The 20,540-nt window shown below is 45.7% G+C and overlaps 1 protein-coding gene across 1 annotated transcript; it reads right to left on the minus strand.

Moving 5' to 3' along the window:
• Window positions 1–3,048: 3,048 nt before the first annotated feature.
• XCR1 (X-C motif chemokine receptor 1) lies at window positions 3,049–9,753 on the minus strand. Its single transcript, XM_088831657.1, has 2 exons — window positions 9,674–9,753; window positions 3,049–5,189 (listed from the first exon to the last, which is right to left on the minus strand). The coding sequence occupies exon 2, from the start codon at window positions 5,170–5,172 to the stop codon at window positions 4,171–4,173; it is 1,002 nt and encodes a 333-aa protein (XP_088687783.1). The 5' UTR covers window positions 5,173–5,189; window positions 9,674–9,753; the 3' UTR covers window positions 3,049–4,170.
• Between the last annotated feature and the right edge of the window lie 10,787 nt (window positions 9,754–20,540).

The following is a 20,540-nucleotide window of genomic DNA, read 5'->3' on the forward strand; positions in this document are numbered from 1 at the left end:
TTTAGAATGGACTGGCTTGATCTCCTTACAGTTCAAGGGACTCTCAAGAGTCTTCTCCAGCACCACAGTTCAAAAGCATCAATTCTTCGGCGATCAGCTTTCTTCACAGTCCAACTCTCACATCCATACATGACCACTGGAAAAACCATAGCCTTCCACTTAACCAACCACAAACACTGCTGGGCGCTGAGGGAGGTTCTAGACATGCACAATGGGGTTCATGCCCTCAAGGAACCTCCACTCTGGCTGGGGTCACCTGGGGTCATCTGAGATCTGGGGCTGCCCTGGGCTTGGAGGCATGTTCCTATTTAGAGATCAGCACGGTTTCTCTCTTGCTGATTTTGTCTGAGAGAGGGTGGAGGTGGAAATGCTGTGATGAGTTTCTTCCCTTGGAGCTGTTGTGGGTTTTTAATGCTCCAGGAATGGCAGGAGGTCTGCAGCCCTCAGTTCAGGGCATCTTTTTTTTGACTGAATAAGAAGGGACAGGCCCACAGTGGCCCAGCTGAGGTTGAGTGATGGTTTCAGTGGTAGAGGGAGGGGAAAGGAGGAGGTTGCCGTCCATGAAGAGTGTGGTCAGTGAATGTGGAGTGTGGTCACTGGGTTGCAGCTTGCGGGCTGCGTCCTTCAGCAGGCCGACCCAGGTTCCCTTTCTGATAGGATGGGTGCCCCTCCCTCTTCCCGTTCATTTCTCTCTCTATCTCTCTGTGCCTCTTCCCTTGGATTCTCTAGGAGCTAGATTAGGAGAAGACTCTGGATTAAAGATTACCCTAGTCTACTGGAGGGCCCAAAACATCACTAGAAATGCAGAGAGACAGACATGACTGCACTGACGCAGTGCTCCCAGGGATGTGGCTGTGTGTGTTGAAAGGGGCACTTAGAGGAGCGTCTTGGGACATGAAGGAATGGGATGGGCTGAGGAGGCCATGGAGTGAGGCTCTCAAAGGCTGTGCTTAGCAATGATACAAGATCCCCACACCTGCCTTCTAAGAAGAGTGGGCTCGAAACCAGCTCTGATTTGGTGAAGTAGGTGGGTGATGGAGTCCTCTGCCCTTCTGCTCCCTTGGTTCAGTCTGCCCTCTGAACAGAATTTGAATACAATTTTAATAACATCAGCTTGAAGGAGTGCGGGATGATGAGCCTGACCGGAAGCTCATAGGCTTAGCTCTGCCCCCATAGCTGTCTGTCTCCTTCCTTCTGCTCTTCCTTTCTCCATGGTGAGTGATGGCCACACCAACTGATTAGCAAGTCCATGGGAGTTTTATCCCTTTACAACTGCGCCAGCCAGCCCTCCCCAACAGATGCTACAGGCCTAATTCTAAAAACTAGACCCTCACTCTTCCCCAGTCAGGTCAAACTCCTTCAAGACTGGCTGCCCAGGGGCAAAGAGATCATTGAAACTGCAGCAGGAACTTCAGGGGAAAATGCTGTATAAACTCTCCAAGCTCTGCTGCTGCTGCTGCTGCTAAGTCACTTCAGTTGTGTCCGACTCTGTGTGACCCCATAGACGGAAGCCCACCAGGCTCCCCCTTCCCTGGGATTCTCCAGGCAAGAACTTAGGTGAGGGCTATACTGTTGTTTAGTTGCTATGTCACATCCAACTCTTTGTGACCCCATGGACTTTAGCCCGCCAGACTCCTCTGTCCATGGGATTTCCCAGGCAAGAATACTGGAGTAGGTTGTCACTTCCTTCTCCATGAGATCTTCCTGACCCAGGGATCAAACCCGTGTCTCCTGCATTGGCAGGCAGATTCAACAAGCATTTGTTGAATGCCTGCTGAGTGAAAGTTTTGCTCAGGGGACTGTGGAAGTCTCTGGAATTCCCATTTTCAAGGAGTTGCAGCCAAATGTTCTTAATTGGGGTGCATGTCAGAATCAGCTAGGGAGCTTTTCCAAACGCCCTCCTCCAGAGTGAATCAGGCTCACAAACTGGGATCAGGTCTGTGGGGTAGGGGGAAGCTTAGACGGTGGTTTTCATCTACGTCCTCTGATGTGAAGCTCTGGGATATTGTAAGAAACAGGCCGTGCACCACTAAATAAAAAGGATGGGCAAGGTAAGCCACTGCCACAGAAAGAGATAAGTAGTGTGCTCTGAGAGTGGAGACTAGCAAAGAAAAGTTAGTATTGATAAAGAAGCAGGCTGGGGCAAACAAGGTAGAATGTGTCACATGGTCCTGGCTCCCCCAAAAGCACATCAGAACATGGATGGCAGCTGTCACTGTTTCCTTGCACCCAGGACAGTGACAAGACACAAGGGCCCTGCTTGGCAGGTGCAGGGCCAAGTTCCTGCCATCCGGGAGTTTGCAGTGTGATGGGGCAGGGATATCAGACATCCACAGATGCAACTACAACACACTGGAAGGTGACAAATGCTATTTCAGAGGGGACAAGCAGAGTGCCTCGACACCACAGAGACTGTTCTCCTAGTGTGCAGACTGTGGATGCCTTACCGAAGGTGTTGGTGTGTCAGCTAGGGCCTGCAGGTTACGGAGTAGAAGCCCCAACATGACAAAGGACAGAGGAGTCTGGGAGAAGGGTGTTTGGGGAAGGACCAATGTGGTCTTTTGTGATTGGGTTCTAGGCTGCTTGGGGGTGAAGATTTATGTTGGATCAAAATTGGATGTGAGAGCTGGACCATAAGAAAGACTGAGAGCCGAAGAACTGATGCGTTCCAACTGTGGCTCTGGAGAAGACTCTTGAGAGTCCCGTGGATTGCACGGAAATCAAACCAGTCAGTCCTAAAGGAAATCAACCCTGAATATTCACTGGAAAGACTGATGCTGAAACTGAAGCTCCGATACTCTGGCCACCTGATGCAAAGAGCTGACTCATTGGAAAAGCCCCTGATGCTGGGAAAGATTGAGGACAGAAGGAGAAGGGGTGACAGAGGACGAGATGGTTGGATGGCATCAGTGACTCAATGAACCTGAGTCTGAACAAATTCCAAGAGGTAGTGAAGGACAGGGCAGCCTGGCGTACTATAACCCATGGGGTCACGAAGAGGCGGACACAACCTAGTGACTGACCGACAGCAAAAACTAGAAAGAACGGAGAAGTTAGTTGACACCAGATTGAAGGGGCCTTTATTTACATGCAAATAAAACCTATGGTATTTGGGCTTTATTTGAACGTAACATGAGGGTTTTGAAGTACCGTGATATCAATGCAGAGGACACTTAGTGGGGAAAGAAATGAGCAGCAGGAAGACGCTGAGGATGTGAGGATGTTTGGGGAGGAAGCCACAGGCATGTGAGAGGTACTGGGAAGGTAACATCAACAGGACTTGGCTGTGGGAGTGGAGGGAAAGGAAATGCAAGGCTCCAAGATAACCCGGCTTGCGGGGAAAGCTGGCGCCATCAACCAGGAGCAGGAGAGCACTTTAGGTGGAACGTGATGAATCGGAAACATCAGGTCAATATCCACTTGGACAGGAGGAGGTGCTGGAGGAATCTTCACCCTGGATGCCTTCAGCAAGGTGGGTGTTTAGTTATCTGGGCCCTCAGGGCTCGACTGTTGGCACCCGGAGGGTAGTATCCGCATCTCATTCATCTTTATAGCTTCCACATAAATGCCTGTAGAAGGTGGCACTTACTGCATTCATTCTTTCAATAAAAGATTCACAGGCTAAATATGCAAGTAGTCAGTTCATGTGCTAGAAACTGGAGCTATGGTACAGAGCACATCTCCGGTCCAGCTGTGGTAATTCAGAATCCAGATTTCACTCTGACTGTGATTATTTGCAGGTGTGATCACTTCTGTTCTGCAGACAGCCCCATCCAGAGCCACTACCTCCAACACCAGGGGACAATCCTACAGTCAGGGAGGGTACACCATCTCGCCAGCAGCCTAGAGGTGCACAACTGAATTCCAGACCCGTGTTAAGTCCTGAAGGACGCTCCTTTCCCGGAAGCCTTTCATATTTGAGAGTCTCCTGACCTCAGCAAGGATGAGAGATCCATGTCTGAATGAAGGAATAAAGGGGAAAAGATTTCCTCAAACTCTAAGAAGCATTTTTCTGGATGGCAATGTCAGATTTCCAGGTGGGGAACTTCTCTGCAGAAGACGGCCGGTAGGGCCCCCTGGTGTAATGTACGGCTGTCATCCCCCAGCCGCAGCTGTATTGTTTCCCAGCCGCGTGCCCTCTGTCTCCTTCCTGCCCCACCGAACTCCCCTTCAATAGAAGGAGATGCCCTCGTAGGTGAAGGCACCTGGGGGGTGAGGTGACGGAGGAAGGCTGGGCGCCTGCTGCCGGCAGAGCCAGAAGCGCCGGAGCAGACTTTTGAGGTGCCTGCGGAACTTGACCCCGACGAAGACGTACAGCACGGGGTTGAAGCAGCAGTGGGAGAAGGCAACGTTGCGGCAGATGAGCAGGGCGTAATCCAGCTGCTGGCTGACCTCGCAGCTCTGAATGACCCCCAGTTTCAACAGGGTCTGCAGGAACAGGATCAGGTTGTAGGGAGCCCAGCTGAGGAAGTACGCCGCCACGATGGTGAAGATGAGCCTCACGGTCCGGTGGCGCCGTTTGGACCGCGAGCGGAACAGGGTCCTGAGGATCTCCACATAGCAGAACAGGATGACCCCCACAGACAGCAGGAAGATGACGTTGTGCTGGTAGACGGAGGCGAGGAACCACTCGAGTTCCGAATAGTCACAGCCCGAAGGGAACACCTTGTGGAAGATGGCATCGGGAATGGAGGACAGGATGCTGGCTGCCCACACGGCGGCGGTCACCAGCGCACGGCGCTGGAGGGTGTGGACGCGCAGGGACGAGATGGGACTCACCACCGACAGGTAGCGATGGATGGTCATGATGGTCAGGAAGGAGATGCTGCTGTAGAGGCTGACGGAGAAGATCATGTTGAGGAGCTTGCACAGGAAGTCTCCCAGCACCCAGCCCCAGTGGTACCCCAAGATCCACACAGGCAACAAGCAGGAGAACACCAGGTCTGAGAGGCACAAGTTGAGGATGAAGACGTTGGTGAGGGACTCCAGGCTCTCATACTTCACCAAGACCCACAACACCAGGCTGTTGCCCACCATGCTGAGAAAGAACACCAGGCAGTACAGGATGGTGGTGCTGACGGTGGCGAAGGCAAAGGTCCTCTTCTCGCACAGAAGGCTCTGAGGATCATACTCATAAGGGGTGGTGGACTCCAGGACGTCTGAGGGCTCCATCTAGACGCTGAGAGCATCTGAAGCGATAGAGACATGGAGTTCAAAGCCATGTGGTTAGGCTGGACAGCAACAGGACCCAAGGTACAAAAAGATGTGATCCATGGTCCGGCTACTGGTTGGTGAACTTTAGAATGAAATTAGGAACTTCTGAGTAGCACTAAGGTAGACCAGTGTCCCAGGAGGTGTAACAGAAAGACAGTGGAACTGGATATCAAAGTTTAATTCAGTTCAGTCGCTCAGTCGTGTCCAACTCTTTGTGACCCCGTGAACTGCAGCACACCAGGCCTCCCTGTCCATCACCAACTCCCGGAGTTCACTCAAACTCATGTCCATGGAGTTGGTGATGCCATCTAAGCATCTCATTCTCTGTCTGTCATCCCCTTCTCCTCCTGCCTTCAATCTTTCCCAACATCAGGGTCTTTTCAAATGAGTCAGCTCTTTGCATCAGATGGCCAAAATATTGGAGAAAGACCTGAGATCAAATGCAGGGCCCAATATTGTGTTCTTGGACAAGCTTTTTAACCTTTCTGAACCTTAGGTCGTTGTCTACAAAGCAGGGCTGATGATCCCAGAGTCATTCTTCATTTATTCAACAAACACCTAGTGAGCATTTACCAACCCTACTTGCCTTCCTGTCTCCCCTCCCTCTGTCCCTCCCTTCCTTTCTTCCTCTGCTCCTTCCTTTCCTTCCTCGCTCCCAGAAAGCATAGAAATCCTGACAGCAGGATTGTTTCAGGACACTTGTGGTCTCCTGGAACCAGTCAAAAAAGAGAAGACACAAACAAAGCAAACATCTGTTTCATGTAAATCTAATTATGAAATAATCTCAAGACTTCAATGAATATTGAGAATCTGGGATCAGATCAGATCCCCACTAACACAGGATTAACTCCCAAAGCAGAAAGCTTCATCATCCAGGAGTTTGGTTTATAGAATATCTTATGAGCAAGTGGAAATAACCTGTGTCCAACAGAAGGTGAGTGGCTAGGCAAACGTATAGGCAATTGACTCAGTCCTCTGTGTTAGTGAGATTTTAGAAACAGTGAGACTCGAAAGCCAAGGAGACAGAAGAAAGCGGTTGAAGAGCTGGAAGTTTCCCTGAGAGAGGCAGATGCAGCTGCAGGGTCTCGAGGACGGGAGACTTGGATGGAGCAGCCTGAAGCAGAGTGTACTGTACAACCTCTCAGCGCCCGCTCTGTGCCAGGCAGTGCTGACTTGCAGTACTCCTGTGCTCCCTTCATCCTGCAGCTCTCTCACAGGAAGGGACCATTTCCACTCTGCAGAAGAAGAAAGCAGCTCAGACTGCTGAAACAACCTTCTCAACGTTATAAAGCCAGGAAGCAGCAAGGAAGGCCAACACTAGAACCCAGACTCTATGGCCTTGTATTTTGAGGAGAAGAACTGGAAGAATAGTGTTCCATTTTCCAGTTTGGGATAGGAGGACTAACAAGGAGGGGAGGGAGTCTCAAAATGTATCCTCTTTTAGGTAGGTAACTCAATTTGCCTCTTGAAACACCAAAGTGAAGATAACTGAAGATATTAAGATGGCTGTTTTGTTTTGCATTCTTTTAATATAAAGGGGGGATACAGATAGTTTTGCATGTTTACTGTCCATTCTGGTTCTTATTTTTAAAGTACTCATGGGTTTCATTTATTTTTCTACTTGAGATAATATTGTTTTCCTTATGGATTTTAAGAGCCCTTTACTTAAACTGGTCAACCCGTTCTGCTTTTAATCATGTCTCATGGGCTTATTTTTTTGACATTTAGAAATTGAGTGCTTACATTTTAAAGAAGAGCTTATCTGACTCAATACAACAGCCCATAATGATCAGTGACACACACCAGGCACTATGATAGATGTTGGATTTTAGGGTGTGAACATAACAGTTTCTATCTATAAGAAGTTTACAGTTTCCTGACAAGTTGAAGTGGAGATATTTTGGGACGGGAGTTTGTTAAGCACACTTCCTGTCATACAAAGCGCAAGCTGGATATTTGGAAAAAGTTTTAAAAGAGGTACTAAAACATAGAAAAAGCAAGAGAATTCCAGAAAAACATCTACTTCTTCTTCACTGACTATACTAAAGCCTTTGACTGTGTGTATCACAACAAACTGTGGAACATTCTTAAAGAGATGGGAATATCAGACCCCCTTACCTACCTCCTGAGAAATCTGCATGCAGGTCAAGAAGCAACAGTTAGAACCGGACATGGAACAACGGACTGGTTCCAAATTGGAAAAGGGGTATGTCAAGGCTGTGTACTGTTTATATACAAGGCTGTATATTGTTTATTTAACTTATGTGCAGGGCATATCATGTGAAATGGCTGACTGGATGAAGTTCAAGCTGGAATCAAGATTGCTGGGAGAAATATAACCTCAGATATGCAGATGACACTACTCTAATGGCAGAAAGTGACGAGGAACTAAAGAGTCTCTTGATGAAGGTGAAAGAGGAGAGGGAAAAAGCTGGTTTGAAATTCCACATTCAAAAAACTAAGATCATGGCACCTGGACCCATGGCAAATAGAAGGGGAAACAATGGAAAGTGACACATTTTATTTTCTTGGGCTCCAAAAATCACTGCAGATGGTGACTGCAGCCATGAAATTAAAAGACGCTTACTCCTTGGAAGAAAAGTTATGACCAACATAGACAGCATATTAAAAAGCAGAGACATTACTTTGTCAACAAAGGTCCATATAGTCAAAGATATGGTTATTCCAGTAGTCATGTATGGATGTGAGAGTTGGACCATAAAGAAAACTGAGTGCCAAAGAATTGATGTCTTTGAACTGTGGTGCTGGAGAAGACTCTTGAGAGTCTCTTGGACTGCAAGGAGATCCAACCAGTCAATTCTAAAGGAGATCAGTACTGAATATGCATTGGAAGGACTGATGCTGGAGCTGAAACTCCAATACTTTGGCCACCTGATGCGAAGAACAGACTCATTGGCAAAGACTCTGATGCTGGGAAAGATTGGAGGCAGGAGGAGAAGGGGACAACAGAGGATGAGATGGTTGGATGGCTTCACCGACTCGATGGACATGAGTTTGAGCAAGCTCTGAGAATTGGTGGTGGACAGGGAAGCCTGGAGTACAGCAGTCCATGGGGTCGCAAAGAGTTGGACATAACTGAGCGACTGAACTGAACTGAAAACTCTAGCTAGACTGAGAACAAAAAGAGAGAACACGAATTGTCAATAGTGGGTGTGAAAGAGTGGTTATTGCTACAGGTCTTGCAAACTTCAAAAGAATAACAAAGAAATATTATGATCAGTTTTAACCAATTCAAAAACTTACATGAAATAGAAAGATTTCTTTAAAAATTCAACCTACCAGAACTGACATGAAATGATATGACACGATCCTACCTTTATTACAGAAACTTTGTCAACTCTAAAAAACTAAGAAACTATCCTACAGAGAAAACTCCAGAACTAGATTTTTCTAGTGCATTCTGTCAAACTTATCAGGAAGAAATAACACTGATCTTATACAAACTACCTGAAATACAGGATGGAGTAGTTCTCAAATTGTTTTATGAGACCAACATAACCTTGATACCAAAACCAGACAAAAATTACAGTAAAAGAAAACTATAGACCAATAGACCAATATTTCTCATGAAGATAGACATAAAAATCCTTAACCAAATATTAGCAAATCAAATCCAGAAATATATTTTAAAAGGTTAATACATAATGACCAAGTGTTTATCCCAAAGGTATGAAGTAGGTTTAACATTTGAAAATCAATCAATTTAAGTGACCATACTAAGACGAAACTATATGATCCTTTTTGACAAATACAGAAGAGCATTTGACAAAACTCAACAACAATTCGTGATATAAACTCAGCAAACTAGAAATAAAAGGGATATCAGGCACCTATAAAAAAATCATTCCATGTTTTGTCAGTTATTAATACATTTACTCAAGTTTTCAGAGGAGCTCTTGGTCTGGGCGTGGTGGGCCTTGGGCACAGAAAGGAGAATGGTGCGAAACCCCAAGCTTCTCAGAGTTGCATCCTAGGGGTTCGCTTTGCATGTCATTGCCCTCCCACCTCGAGATCTCCAAAGTCCACTTCAATTCTAACAGAGTAACTTTAGCTTTCTGGGCCACAGTATAATCTGGATTGAGAAATACAGCTCTAAATTATGCAAACACTAATAATAACAATGCCTTTCATACAGATTTATAACCAAACACCTCCCCTTTCTTTAGCATAGGAAAAAGTAAAGGATTATGTATGACAGTCCTACTCAGAGAGAGCATGGTCTACTGACATGCTTTGCAGCATTGCAGATTTTTGGGAAAACTCAAATTCAGGGAATCAGAGCCTCTGGATGGATGGCTCGGATGGATGGCTCAGGAATCTGCATTATTCACCTGGTCTCCAGGTGCTTCTGATACCTACCCAGCGTTTAAGAATTCCAGCTATCGGCTATTAAAAGTAGAGGAAAATATACGTTTGAAAGGGTTGTAGAGGAACTCACCTATGTTTGCACCTCTGTCCACACGACTTCAGGCAGAAATGGTGCTTCTCTGTTCCTTATTTTGTGCAAAGAACCTGAGACACCCTCCCAGTAGGCTAGAGGAAGGCGCTGGTGGCATTCAATTGCTAAGTCACATCCAACTCTTTGTGACCCTATAGACTGCAGGACACCAAGCTTCCCTGTCCTTCACTATCTCTCGGAATTTGCTCAAACTCATGTCCACTGAATGGGTGATGCTCTTCAACCATCTCAGCATTAGGTTCTTTCCCAGAATCAGAATCTTTTCCAATGAATCTTTTCCTAAGTTGTTGACTTAGGGGTCATCTGAGCCCCTCAGTTCCATCAAGGACAGATACAAGTAATTTTGGAGTTAGGGATCTTAAAAGATATTGTGTTTTTTAAAGTGGTATTTTAAATTTTATCAAAAATTATGTGTGGGACTTCCCTAGTGGTTCAGTGGTTAAGAATCCACCCGCCAGTGCAGGGGACACAGGTTCGATCCCTGGTTCAAGAAGAAATTCCACATGCCGCAGAGCCACTAAGCCCATATACCACAATTACTGAGCCCGAATCCCGCAACAAATGAGCCCATGGCACCAGAACAACTGAAGCTATTGCATCCTAGAGCCGGTGCTCTGCAACAGAAGAAGCCACTGCAACGAGAGGTCCGTGTACTGCAATGAAGAGTAGTCCCCACTTCCACAGCTAGAGAAAGCCCGCACTCAGCAACGATGATTCACTGCAGCCAAAAAAATAAAAATAGCTAAATGTGTTAAATTAATGTATAAATATCAGTAATGTATGATTATTTATTATTTTAAATTGAAATAATTCATGTAACATAAAAGTTACCATTTTAAACTATAGAATTCAGTGGGTTTTGGCATATTCAGTCTTGTATACCACCATTCCTATCCAATTCCGAACATTCCCATCACCCCCAAAAGAAATTCATGCTTGTTTGCCAGCAGTCAATCTTCCTCCTTAATTCCCTCCATCTCTTGGCAACCACTGGTCTACTTTCTGTCTCGATGGTTTGCCTATTCTAGAAATTTCATGTGAGTTGAATCGTATACTATGTGAGCCTTTTTGTGTCTGGATACTTTTACTCAGCACAATATGTTCAGGGTTCATCCATGTTGCAGCACGTGTCAGTACTTCATTCCTCCTTATGGAAGAGTAATATTCCAATGTATGGATAAACCACATTTCAACCAGTTGTCAATCAAATGACATTTGAATTGTTTCCACTCTTTGGATGTTATGAATAAGGTTGCTCTGAACATTCATTTGTAAGTTTTTGTATGCATATAAATTTTTTTCAATTCTCTTGGTTATTTACCTAGGAGCAGGATTGTTTGGTGAACAACTGTTTGATTGTTCAAGGAACTGATAAATCATCTTCCACAGAGCTGCTTCAATTTTTTTTCCCCAACAGTAATGTATGAAAGCTCCAATTTTGTAGTCTTTCTCTGCAAAAACATGATCCTATCATGTACACTGATTTATCCTTTTTCCATTCAATGCAACAGCATGAAAGTCTTTCCAAGCCTATCTTATTCTTTCCAATGGCTAGGAAGTGTTCCACTGCATTAATGTGTTAGGCTTTGCTTCTTTTCCTTTCAATGAACATCCACTTTGCATTCAATTTTTAAAATTATCAGAATGCTGCAAGGATTATAATACATATACTTTTAATGTACTGGTATTGAATTTCTGTAGGATGGATTACTAGAAGCGATGCATTTCTGGATCATAGAGAATGTGCATTTTACATTTTTATAAGTATTGTTAAAGTGCTTCACTCAATATGCCAGCATATTTGGAAAACTCAGCAGTGGCCACAGGACTGGAAAGGTCAGTTTTCATTCCAACTCCAAAGAAAGGCAATGCCAAAGAATGTTCAAACTACCACACAACTGCACACATCTCACACACTAGCAAAGTAATGCTCAAAATTCTCCAAGCCAGGCTTCAACAGTACATGAACCATGAACTTCCAGATGTTCCAGCTGGATTTAGAAAAGGCAGAGGAACCAGAGACCAATTTGCCAACATCCATTGGATAATCGAAAAACCAACAGAGTTCCAGAAAAACATCTACTTCTGCCTTATTGACTACGCCAAATCCTTTTACTGTGTGGATCACAACAAAGTGTGGAAAATCCTTAAAGAGATGGGAATATCAGACCACCTGACTTGCCTCTTGAGAAATCCGTATGCAGATCAGGAAGCAAAAGTTAGAACCAGACATGGAACAACAGATTGGTTCCAAATTGGGAAAGGAGTACATCAAGATTATATATTGTCAGCCTATGCAGAGTACATCATGTGAAATGCCAGGCTGGATGCAGTTTAAGCTGGAATCAAGATTGTGAGGAGAAATATCAATAACCTCAGATATACAGATGACACCATATTTATGGCAGAAAGCAAAGAACTAAAGAGCCTCTTCATGAAAGTGAAAGAGGAGAGTAAAAAAGTTGGCTTAAAACTCAACATTCAGAAAACTAAGATCATGGCATCTGGTCCCATCCCTTCATGGCAAATAGAAGGGGAAACAATGTAAACAATGAGAGACTTTATTTTCTGGGCTCCAAAATCACTGTAGGTGGTGACTGCAGCCATGAAATTAAAAGATGCTTGCTCCTTGGAAGAAAAGTTATGACCAACATAGACAGCATATTAAAAAGCAGAGACATTACTTTGGCAACAAAGATCCGTCTAGTCAGAGTTATGGTTTTTCCAGTAGTCATGTATGGATGTGAGAGTTGGACTATAATGAAAGCTGAGCACTGAAGAATTGATGCTTTTGAAGTGTGGTGTTGGATAAGACTCTTGAGAGTCCCTTGGACTGCAAGGAGATCAAACCAGTCAATCCTAAAGAAAATCAGCCCTGAATATTCATTGGAAGGATTGATGCTGAAGCTGAAACTCCAATACTTTGGCCACCTGATGCAAAGAACTGACTTATTTGAAAAGCCCCTGATGCTGGGAAAGATTGAAGGTGGCAGGAGAAGGGGATGACAGAGGATGAGATGGTTGGACGGCATCACTGCCACGATGGACATGAGTCTGAGTAAGTTCTGAGAGATGGTGATGGACAGGGAGGCCTGGCGTGCTGCGGTCCATGGGGTTGGAAAGAGTCGGACACAACTGAGCAACTGAAGTGAACTGAAGTATTGCCATAACACCATTTACAACCTCTAAAATGGTTGGATTTATTTACGTTTCCACAATAGTGTACACCTAGTCAAAATCAGGTGTTACTAACTTTAAAACGTTTGGTCAGTCTGAAAGGATACTTGTAATATTATGTTGTTTTGATTCAAATTTTGTTGTTTTGAGTTAGGAATTTCCTCTACAAATTTACTCTCCCAATTGTGTGTGTGTGTGTATGCAAGTCTGTATTAATAACTGCTCTTTGCCAAGGTAGGTAATTACTGAAAGGACTCATACAGCAAGTGTTTAGCAAATGTCTGTTCCCTAAATATGAAGACACAATTTGAAAGTATCATTTCACATTTCCTCACATTTGGTTTCATTATGAAAGAATGTCATGTTCTCGCCTTAAACAGAAACTTCTAACACATCGGTTGGGCTGGACACAGATGGAATTGAGTTCAGCCTCATACAGACTCAACATACAGAAGGGGAAGTTCAGTTCTGGGAGAAGCACGTAGTAGATAGAGGTCTGGTTGTCACAGTCAAGGTCTGGGTCCCTCTGTGGGGAAGCGGGAGTCAGGGCAGAGATCAGCATCAGAGTGCAGCTCTTGGTGGGGATGAACTGCTCTTAATAAGAGAACTGCTGACTCTAGATCCCCAGGGTCTCATGACCTAATTGGACCAAATCCAGGGAGAGGGATAGTTGTTTCGGTCTCAGCCCCATGCACGTGAGAACAGGCAGAGGCACGTGAAAGGTCTTGCAGTTTTAGAAGCCCTTAGAGAGAGCATCCTGGCTTCACTGGGATTCATAGGGCCCAGGAGGGAGGAGACCAGCAGCACCCAGAAGCCCCCCACCTCTCTGCTGGAACATCTAGCCTCGGGCTGAGGTGGCTCCAATGGAGAGAATGACGTGAGCGTTTGATCTGGGCCGAGGAATGATGGAGCTGGCTCACCACCCTGCGTTTTATTTTTAGGACTTTTGTGAACTGGCTGCTGTCATATTGGTGTCTTGAGATCAGCCATGGTGGAAGTATTGACACTTTGGAATCTCGTCAGTCGGAAAGTTCAGTTGATCAGTCATGTCCGACTTTTTGCGACTCCATGGATTGCAGCACGCAACGCCTCCCTGTCCATCACCAACTCCTGGAGTTTACCCAAACTCATGTCCATTGAGTCGGTCACACCATCCAACCATCTCATCCTCTGTTGTACCCTTCTCCTCCCACCATCAATCTTTCCCAGCATCAGGGTCTTTTCAAATGAGTCAGTTCTTCGCATCAGGTGGCCAAAGTATTGGAGTTTCAGCTTCAGCATCAGTCCTTCCAATGAATATTCAGGGCTGATTTCCTTTAGGATTGATTGGTTGGATCTCCTTGAAGTTCAAGGAACTCTTAAGAGTCTTCTCCAACACCACACTTCAAAAACATCAATTCTTCAACATTCAACTTTCTTTATAGTCCAACTCTCACATCCATACGTGACTACTGGAAAAACAATAGCTTTGACTAGAAGGACCTTTGTTGGCAAAATAATGTCTCTCCTCTTTAATATGCTGTCTAGGTTGGTCATAACTTTTCTTCCAAAGAGCAAGCGTCTTTTAATTTAATGGCTGCAGTCACCACCTGCAGTGATTTTGGAGCCCCCCAAAATTAAGTTTCTCACTGTTTCCACTCTTTCCCCATCTATTTGCCATGAAGTGACAGGACCAGATGCCATGATCTTAGTTTTTTGAATGTTGAGTTATAAGCCAACTTTTTCACTATCCTCTTTCACTTTCACCAAGAGGCTCTTCAGTTCTTCTTCGCTTTCTGATTTTGGAGCCCCCCAAAATTAAGTTTCTCACTGTTTCCACTCTTTCCCCATCTATTTGCCATGAAGTGACAGGACCAGATGCCATGATCTTAGTTTTTTGAATGTTGAGTTATAAGCCAACTTTTTCACTATCCTCTTTCACTTTCACCAAGAGGCTCTTCAGTTCTTCTTCGCTTTCTGCCATAAGGGTGGTGTCATCTGCATATCTGAGGTTATTGATATTTCTCCTGGCAATCTTGATTCCAGCTTGTGCTTCTTCCAGCCCAGCATTTCTCATGATGTACTCTGCATATAAGTTAAATAAGCAGGGTGACAATATACAGCCTTGGTGTACTCCTTTCCCTATTTGGAACCAGTCTGGTGTTTCATGTCCAGTCCTAACTGTTGCTTCCTGACTTGCATACAGATTTCTCAAGAGGCAGGTCAGGAGGTCTGATATTCCGATCTCTTTCAGAATTTTTCACAGTTTGTTGTGATCCACACAGTCAAAGGATTTGGCATAGTCAATAAAGCAGAAGTAGATGTTTTTCTGGAATGCTCTTGCTTTTTCAACAATCCAACGGATGTTGGCAAATTGATCTCTGGTTCCTCTGCCTTTTCTAAATCCAGCTTGAACATCTGAAAGTTCACAGTTCATGTAAACTTGCTGAAGCCTGGCTTGGAGAATTTTGAGCATGACTTTACTAGTGTGTGAGATAAGTGCAATTGTGCAGTAGTCTGAGCATTCTTTGACATTGCCTTTCTTTGGGATTAGAATAAAAACTGACCTTTTCCAGTCCTGTGGTCACTGCTGAGTTTTCCAAATGTGCTGGCATATTGAGCGCAGCACTTTCATAGCATCATCTTTTAGGATTTGAAATAGCTCAACTGGAATTCCATCACCTCCACTAGCTTTGTTCGTAGTGATGCTTCCTAAGGCCCGCTTGATTTCACATTCCAGGATGTCTGGCTCTAGGTGAGTGATCATACCATCATGATTATCTGGGTCATTAAGATCTTTTTGGTATAGTTCTTCTGTGTATTCTTGCCACCTCCTAATAGCTTTTGCTTCTGTTAGGTCCATACCGTTTCTGTCCTTTATTGAGCCCATCTCTGCATTAAATGTTCCCTTGGTATCTCTAATTTTCCTGAAGATATTCTCTAGTCTTTCCCATTCTACTGATTTCCTCTATTTCTTTCACTGATCATTGAGGAAGGCTTTCTTATCTCTCCTTGCTATTCTTTGGAACTCTGCATTCAAATGAGTATATCTCCTTTTCCCCATTGCCTTTCGCTTCTTTTCTTTTCACAGCTATTTGTAAGGCCTCCTCAGACAGCCATTTTGCCTTCTTTGCATTTCTTTTTCTTGGGGATGGTCTTGGTCCCTGCCTCCTGTACAAGGTCATGAGCCTCCATACATAGTTCTTCAGGCACTCTATCAGATCTAATCCCTTGAAACTATTTCTCACTTCCACTGTATAATCATAAGGGATTTGATTTAGGTCATATCTGAATGGTCTAGTGGTTTTCCCCACTTTCTTCAATTTAAGTCTGAATTTGGCAGTAAGGAGTTCATGACCTGAGCCACAGTCAGCTCCCGGTCTTGTTTTTGCTGACTGTATAGAACTTCTCCATCTTCGGCTGCAAACAATATAATCAGTCTGATTTTGGTGTTACCATCTGGTGATGTCCATGCGCAGAGTCTTCTCTTGTGTTGTTGGAAAAGTGTATTTGCTATGACCAGTGCATTCTCTTGGCAAAACTCTATTAACCTTTGCCTTGTTTCATTCTGTACTCCAAGGCCAAATTTTCCTGTTATTCCATGTATTTCTTGACTTCCTACTTTTGCATTCCAATCCCCTAAAATGAAAAGGACATCATTTTTGGATGTTAGTTCTAGAAGGTCTTGTAGGTCTTCATAGAACCATCCAATTTCAGCTTCTTCAGCATTACTGGTCGGGGCATAGAGTTGGATTATGTGATATTGAGTAGTTTGCCTTGGGAACAAACAGAGATCATTCTGTCGTTTTTGAGATTGCATTCAAGTACTGCTTTTTGGACTCTTTTGTTGACCATGATGGCTACTCCATTTCTTCTAAGGGATTCCTGCCCACAGTAGTAGATATAATGGTCATCTGAGTTAAATTCACCCATTCCAGTCCATTTTAGTTCACTGATTCCTAAAATGTCAACGTTCACTCTTGCCAGCTCCTGTTTGACCACTTCCAATTTGCCTTGATTCATGGACCTAACATTCCAGATTCCTATGCAATATTGCTCTTTACAGCATCGAACCTTGCTTCCATCACCAGTCACATCCACAACTGGGTGTTGTTTTTGCCTTGGCTCCATCTCTTCATTCTTTCTGGAGTTATTTCTCCACTGATCTCCAGTAGCATATTGTGCACCGACTGACCTGGGGAATTCATCTTTCAGTGTCCTATCTTTTTGCCTTTTCATACTGTTCATGGGGCTCTCAAGGCATGAATACTGAAGTGGTTTGCCATTCCCTTCTCCAGTGGATCACATTTTGTTAGAACTCTCCACCATGACCCATCCATCTTGGGAGGCTGTACACGGCATGGCTCATAGTTTCATTGAGTTAGACAAGGCTGTGGTCCATGTGATTAGATTGGTTAGTTTTCTGTGATTGTGGTTTTCAGTCTGTCTGCCCTCTGATGGAGAAGGGTAAGAGGCTTATGGAAGCTTCCTGATGGGAGAGACTGACTGAGGGGAAAACTGGAAAATGGAATCTGGAAGTCAATGCAAATCAGGGCTTTACCCTCTGGAGAGCTGGTTGTTACAACTTACCAGCCCACCACTGGGTAGAAGGTTATCATTTTCCTAGAATTGCTCCTGGGATAATGTCCCAAGTTCCTATTCTTGCTGGTGTAGCGGTATCATTCAGGATTCCAGGGAGGGACAGATGGTCCTTTCAAGAGGGTGACTGAGGATAATGCAAGGAACGGACTTTCACAAAGGCATGGACAGGGTGTGGGATGCAGGTAGAGATGGGGAGGTGTCCCTGGGCCACTGAGGGCAGGCAGTGGCTACTGAGCCCAGGCCTGGGGAAGAAAAAGCCACTGGAGGACCTGGTGAGATGGGCTCTTGGAGAAGGTTGCTAGACACGGGCTGTGGCCTGGAAGGATGGATGTAAGGCAGTCAGTTACGAGCCTTAGGTGGCCTGACCCTGGTCATCTTGTGGGATGCACGCTCCCCTTGTCCACTGTACTCAGTGGCCACACAAGTTACTTCCCCTCCCTTCCCCCCAGTTCATTACTCCTCCTTGGCTTAGATTTCACCCTTCTGAACAGGTCAGACTCTCCTGACTGTTCTTTTGCACCCTGTCATTCTTTGAAGCAGTTCTCTGTTTATGCTCACTGTGCTTATTATTTTTAATCCAATAATGATTCATTTAACAATTAAAATATCAGCAGCTCACATTTACTGGCACTTCCCACATGCCAGGCACTGGGTTACGGCTGTATTCGAGAGGGCAGGCACCAAATCTCTGTCTTGTTCACTGCTCTGTCTCTCCGGTGCCCAGGACACAGCCTGGAACACAGTACGAGCTAGACAAACATGCGGAGTAAAAATCCCCTCAGTAAGCGCAGCAAGTGTTTCCTAGCTCTTCTGTAGTAGGGAGATTAAATATGGCTGCAAATGTTTTTCCATTCTTTCCACTGAGAGGCAGTCTAACTCCATTCTTCTTGAACGTTGGCTGTTCTTGGTGACTTGCTTGATGGATAGAATTTGGTGGACGTGAGATTCTGGGACGTCTAGGTCATATGAAGCTGAGCAGCCTTCAGCTGGGTCCCTAACATTCTCACTGATAGCCCTGAACCACCATTTATGAAGTCCAGCTCCATGAGGCCACCACACCAGAGAGGCTGCGTGTGGGGCGGCTGATCTTTCCCAGTCCAGCTCTCTAGCCTCCTCTACTGGGGCCAGACCTGGTGGGGAAGTTTGGAGCCATCCATCTGCCAGCTCAGTGGCATTAAGGGACCCCCACTGATGCCACTTGAAAAAGAATTACCCAGTTGAGTGCCGCTCAAGCTTCCAAGTCACAATTTATGAGACACAATAAAATGTCTCTTATTTTAGACCTCCGTATTGGAGGGTGCCTCATTACAGAGCAGGAGTTAGAACTTGTAATATTGGCTTTGGGGAAATCCCTCCATCAATTTTCCATTCTACCTTCGCCCATCCCACGCTCTACGTGACCCCTGATGACTGTCACCATCCGGAGTCTTACTAACTCTCCAGCACCTAACCTTTGATGTGGCTTTAACAGAGGTGCCTACTCGATTGAGCTTCCATTTGAACATGGCTGGGAAATCCCCTGAGAGCAGGTCTGGCTGTTTAGTAGGTAGTGAAGAGAGCTGAGTTGTTCTGGGTCAAGAGCCACATTTTCCCGCTGACCCCTTCAACCTTTGGTGATGGTGAAATCACCAACTCCCGGGGAGAGGCCCTTTCCTTGGAGGTCTGCTCTGCTCACCCACAGGCCTGGTTGGACGGTTTTCACATTGAGAGTTGGGGAAATCAGCCACTGGCCGGGACTGCCCTGTTTTCACTGAGGACTTGCTCCCCGGCCAGGCCTGTCCCAGGTGCAGCAAACTCCGCTGGCATTACCAGGACTCGTCGTCAAGGAGCTTCCGTGGGCCCCATGGCTGCGGTTAGAGGACCGAACCCTAGGGTGTGCTCAGAAGGTGCGGAGGGTTCTGGATGGAACCTTTTGGACGTGTCTGGCAGCACCACAGACTAAAGAGACATTTGAGGAGCTGGAGGCCTCTTGAGCTTCTCCAGGGCCTCTGGAAGGGGCCGCGTGGGGATGTCCCTGGGGCTTTGCCAGCCCATCCTGAGCCTCAAGGGCTCACTCTTCTCACTTGCTTCACTGCTCCTCAGCACATGGGTGGATGGGTGAGGTGGGGACCCTTCTCCTGGCAGAAGGAGCCAGGGTCTTGGGGAGACTGAGGACAGGAGGTGTCTATGATGCAGTGAGACAGGCACATCAGGGCTGGACCTCACGGAGCCTCAGACCCTCCGTGATGCTCTTGGCCACTGTCATTTTTGTACCATGTGGGGCTCGTGAGGACAGGGGATCCCCAGGTCCTGCCTACAGACCTACAGAAACAAGGACTTCAGGTGAGGCCTGGGCCTCTGCATTCGTAACAAGTCTGGGTGTTCATAAGGAAGCCAGGCAGTGTAGAGATTAACACCACAGGCTCTAGAGCTAGGCTGCAGAGGTTCAAACGTGGACTCCAGGATTCAGTGCCCATTTAATAATTCTGACGCCTCAGTTTCCAACATGAATTGCAGATAATTACAACCTCGCTGGCTTGTTAAGAGGATCAAACACAGTAGATGAGTTAGGTGTGAGGCCAACCCCCAGTGAGTGCTCTATAACTGAGCTCCAGCTCCCCAGAGAGTGGCAAGAGACGAAATGCAGAGAGCTGTACCTTCAGTACAGGGTCAGAGCTTAATAAATGTTGGCTGAATGGAGGACAAGAGCAGGACACAGCCAGCCCCACCACTGGTACAACCATGCCATGATCAGTTGTTTTCATAGCAGCCTCTGGCATTGTTCCAGGGGCTGGTGGCTCACAAAGGAATAAATCATTCTCTGCCCTTCAGATGCTCACAGGCTCACAAAGGTGGAAACAGGTGGTAGAGAAATGTGTTAAGCGTGATGTGAGGGAAAGGCTCTGGGCATGCCAGCCTTGGAGAAGTGAGGAAGGCTTCCTAGAGGAGGTGATGTCAAAGGTAGATCTGAAGGATGAGTAGGAGTTATGCAGGGAAAGGCGGCTGAGTGCCAGGTGTGGGGGAACACTTATGCAATAGGGCACATTCTGAGGCTCCCAGTGAGTCACACTGAGAGAGGTGTGTGGTGGAAGTGGTAGACTGCCAGAAT

Source organism: Moschus berezovskii, chromosome 24, assembly GCF_049115385.1.
Source record: "Moschus berezovskii isolate FMDL1 chromosome 24, NW_MosBer_1.0, whole genome shotgun sequence".
NCBI classification, from domain to species: Eukaryota; Metazoa; Chordata; class Mammalia; order Artiodactyla; family Moschidae; genus Moschus; species Moschus berezovskii.

Coding starts and splice junctions, on each gene's coding strand:
- XCR1 (XM_088831657.1), bottom strand. CDS start 5,172: ATGGAGCCCTCAGACGTCCTGGAGTCCACCACCCCTTATGAGTATGAT.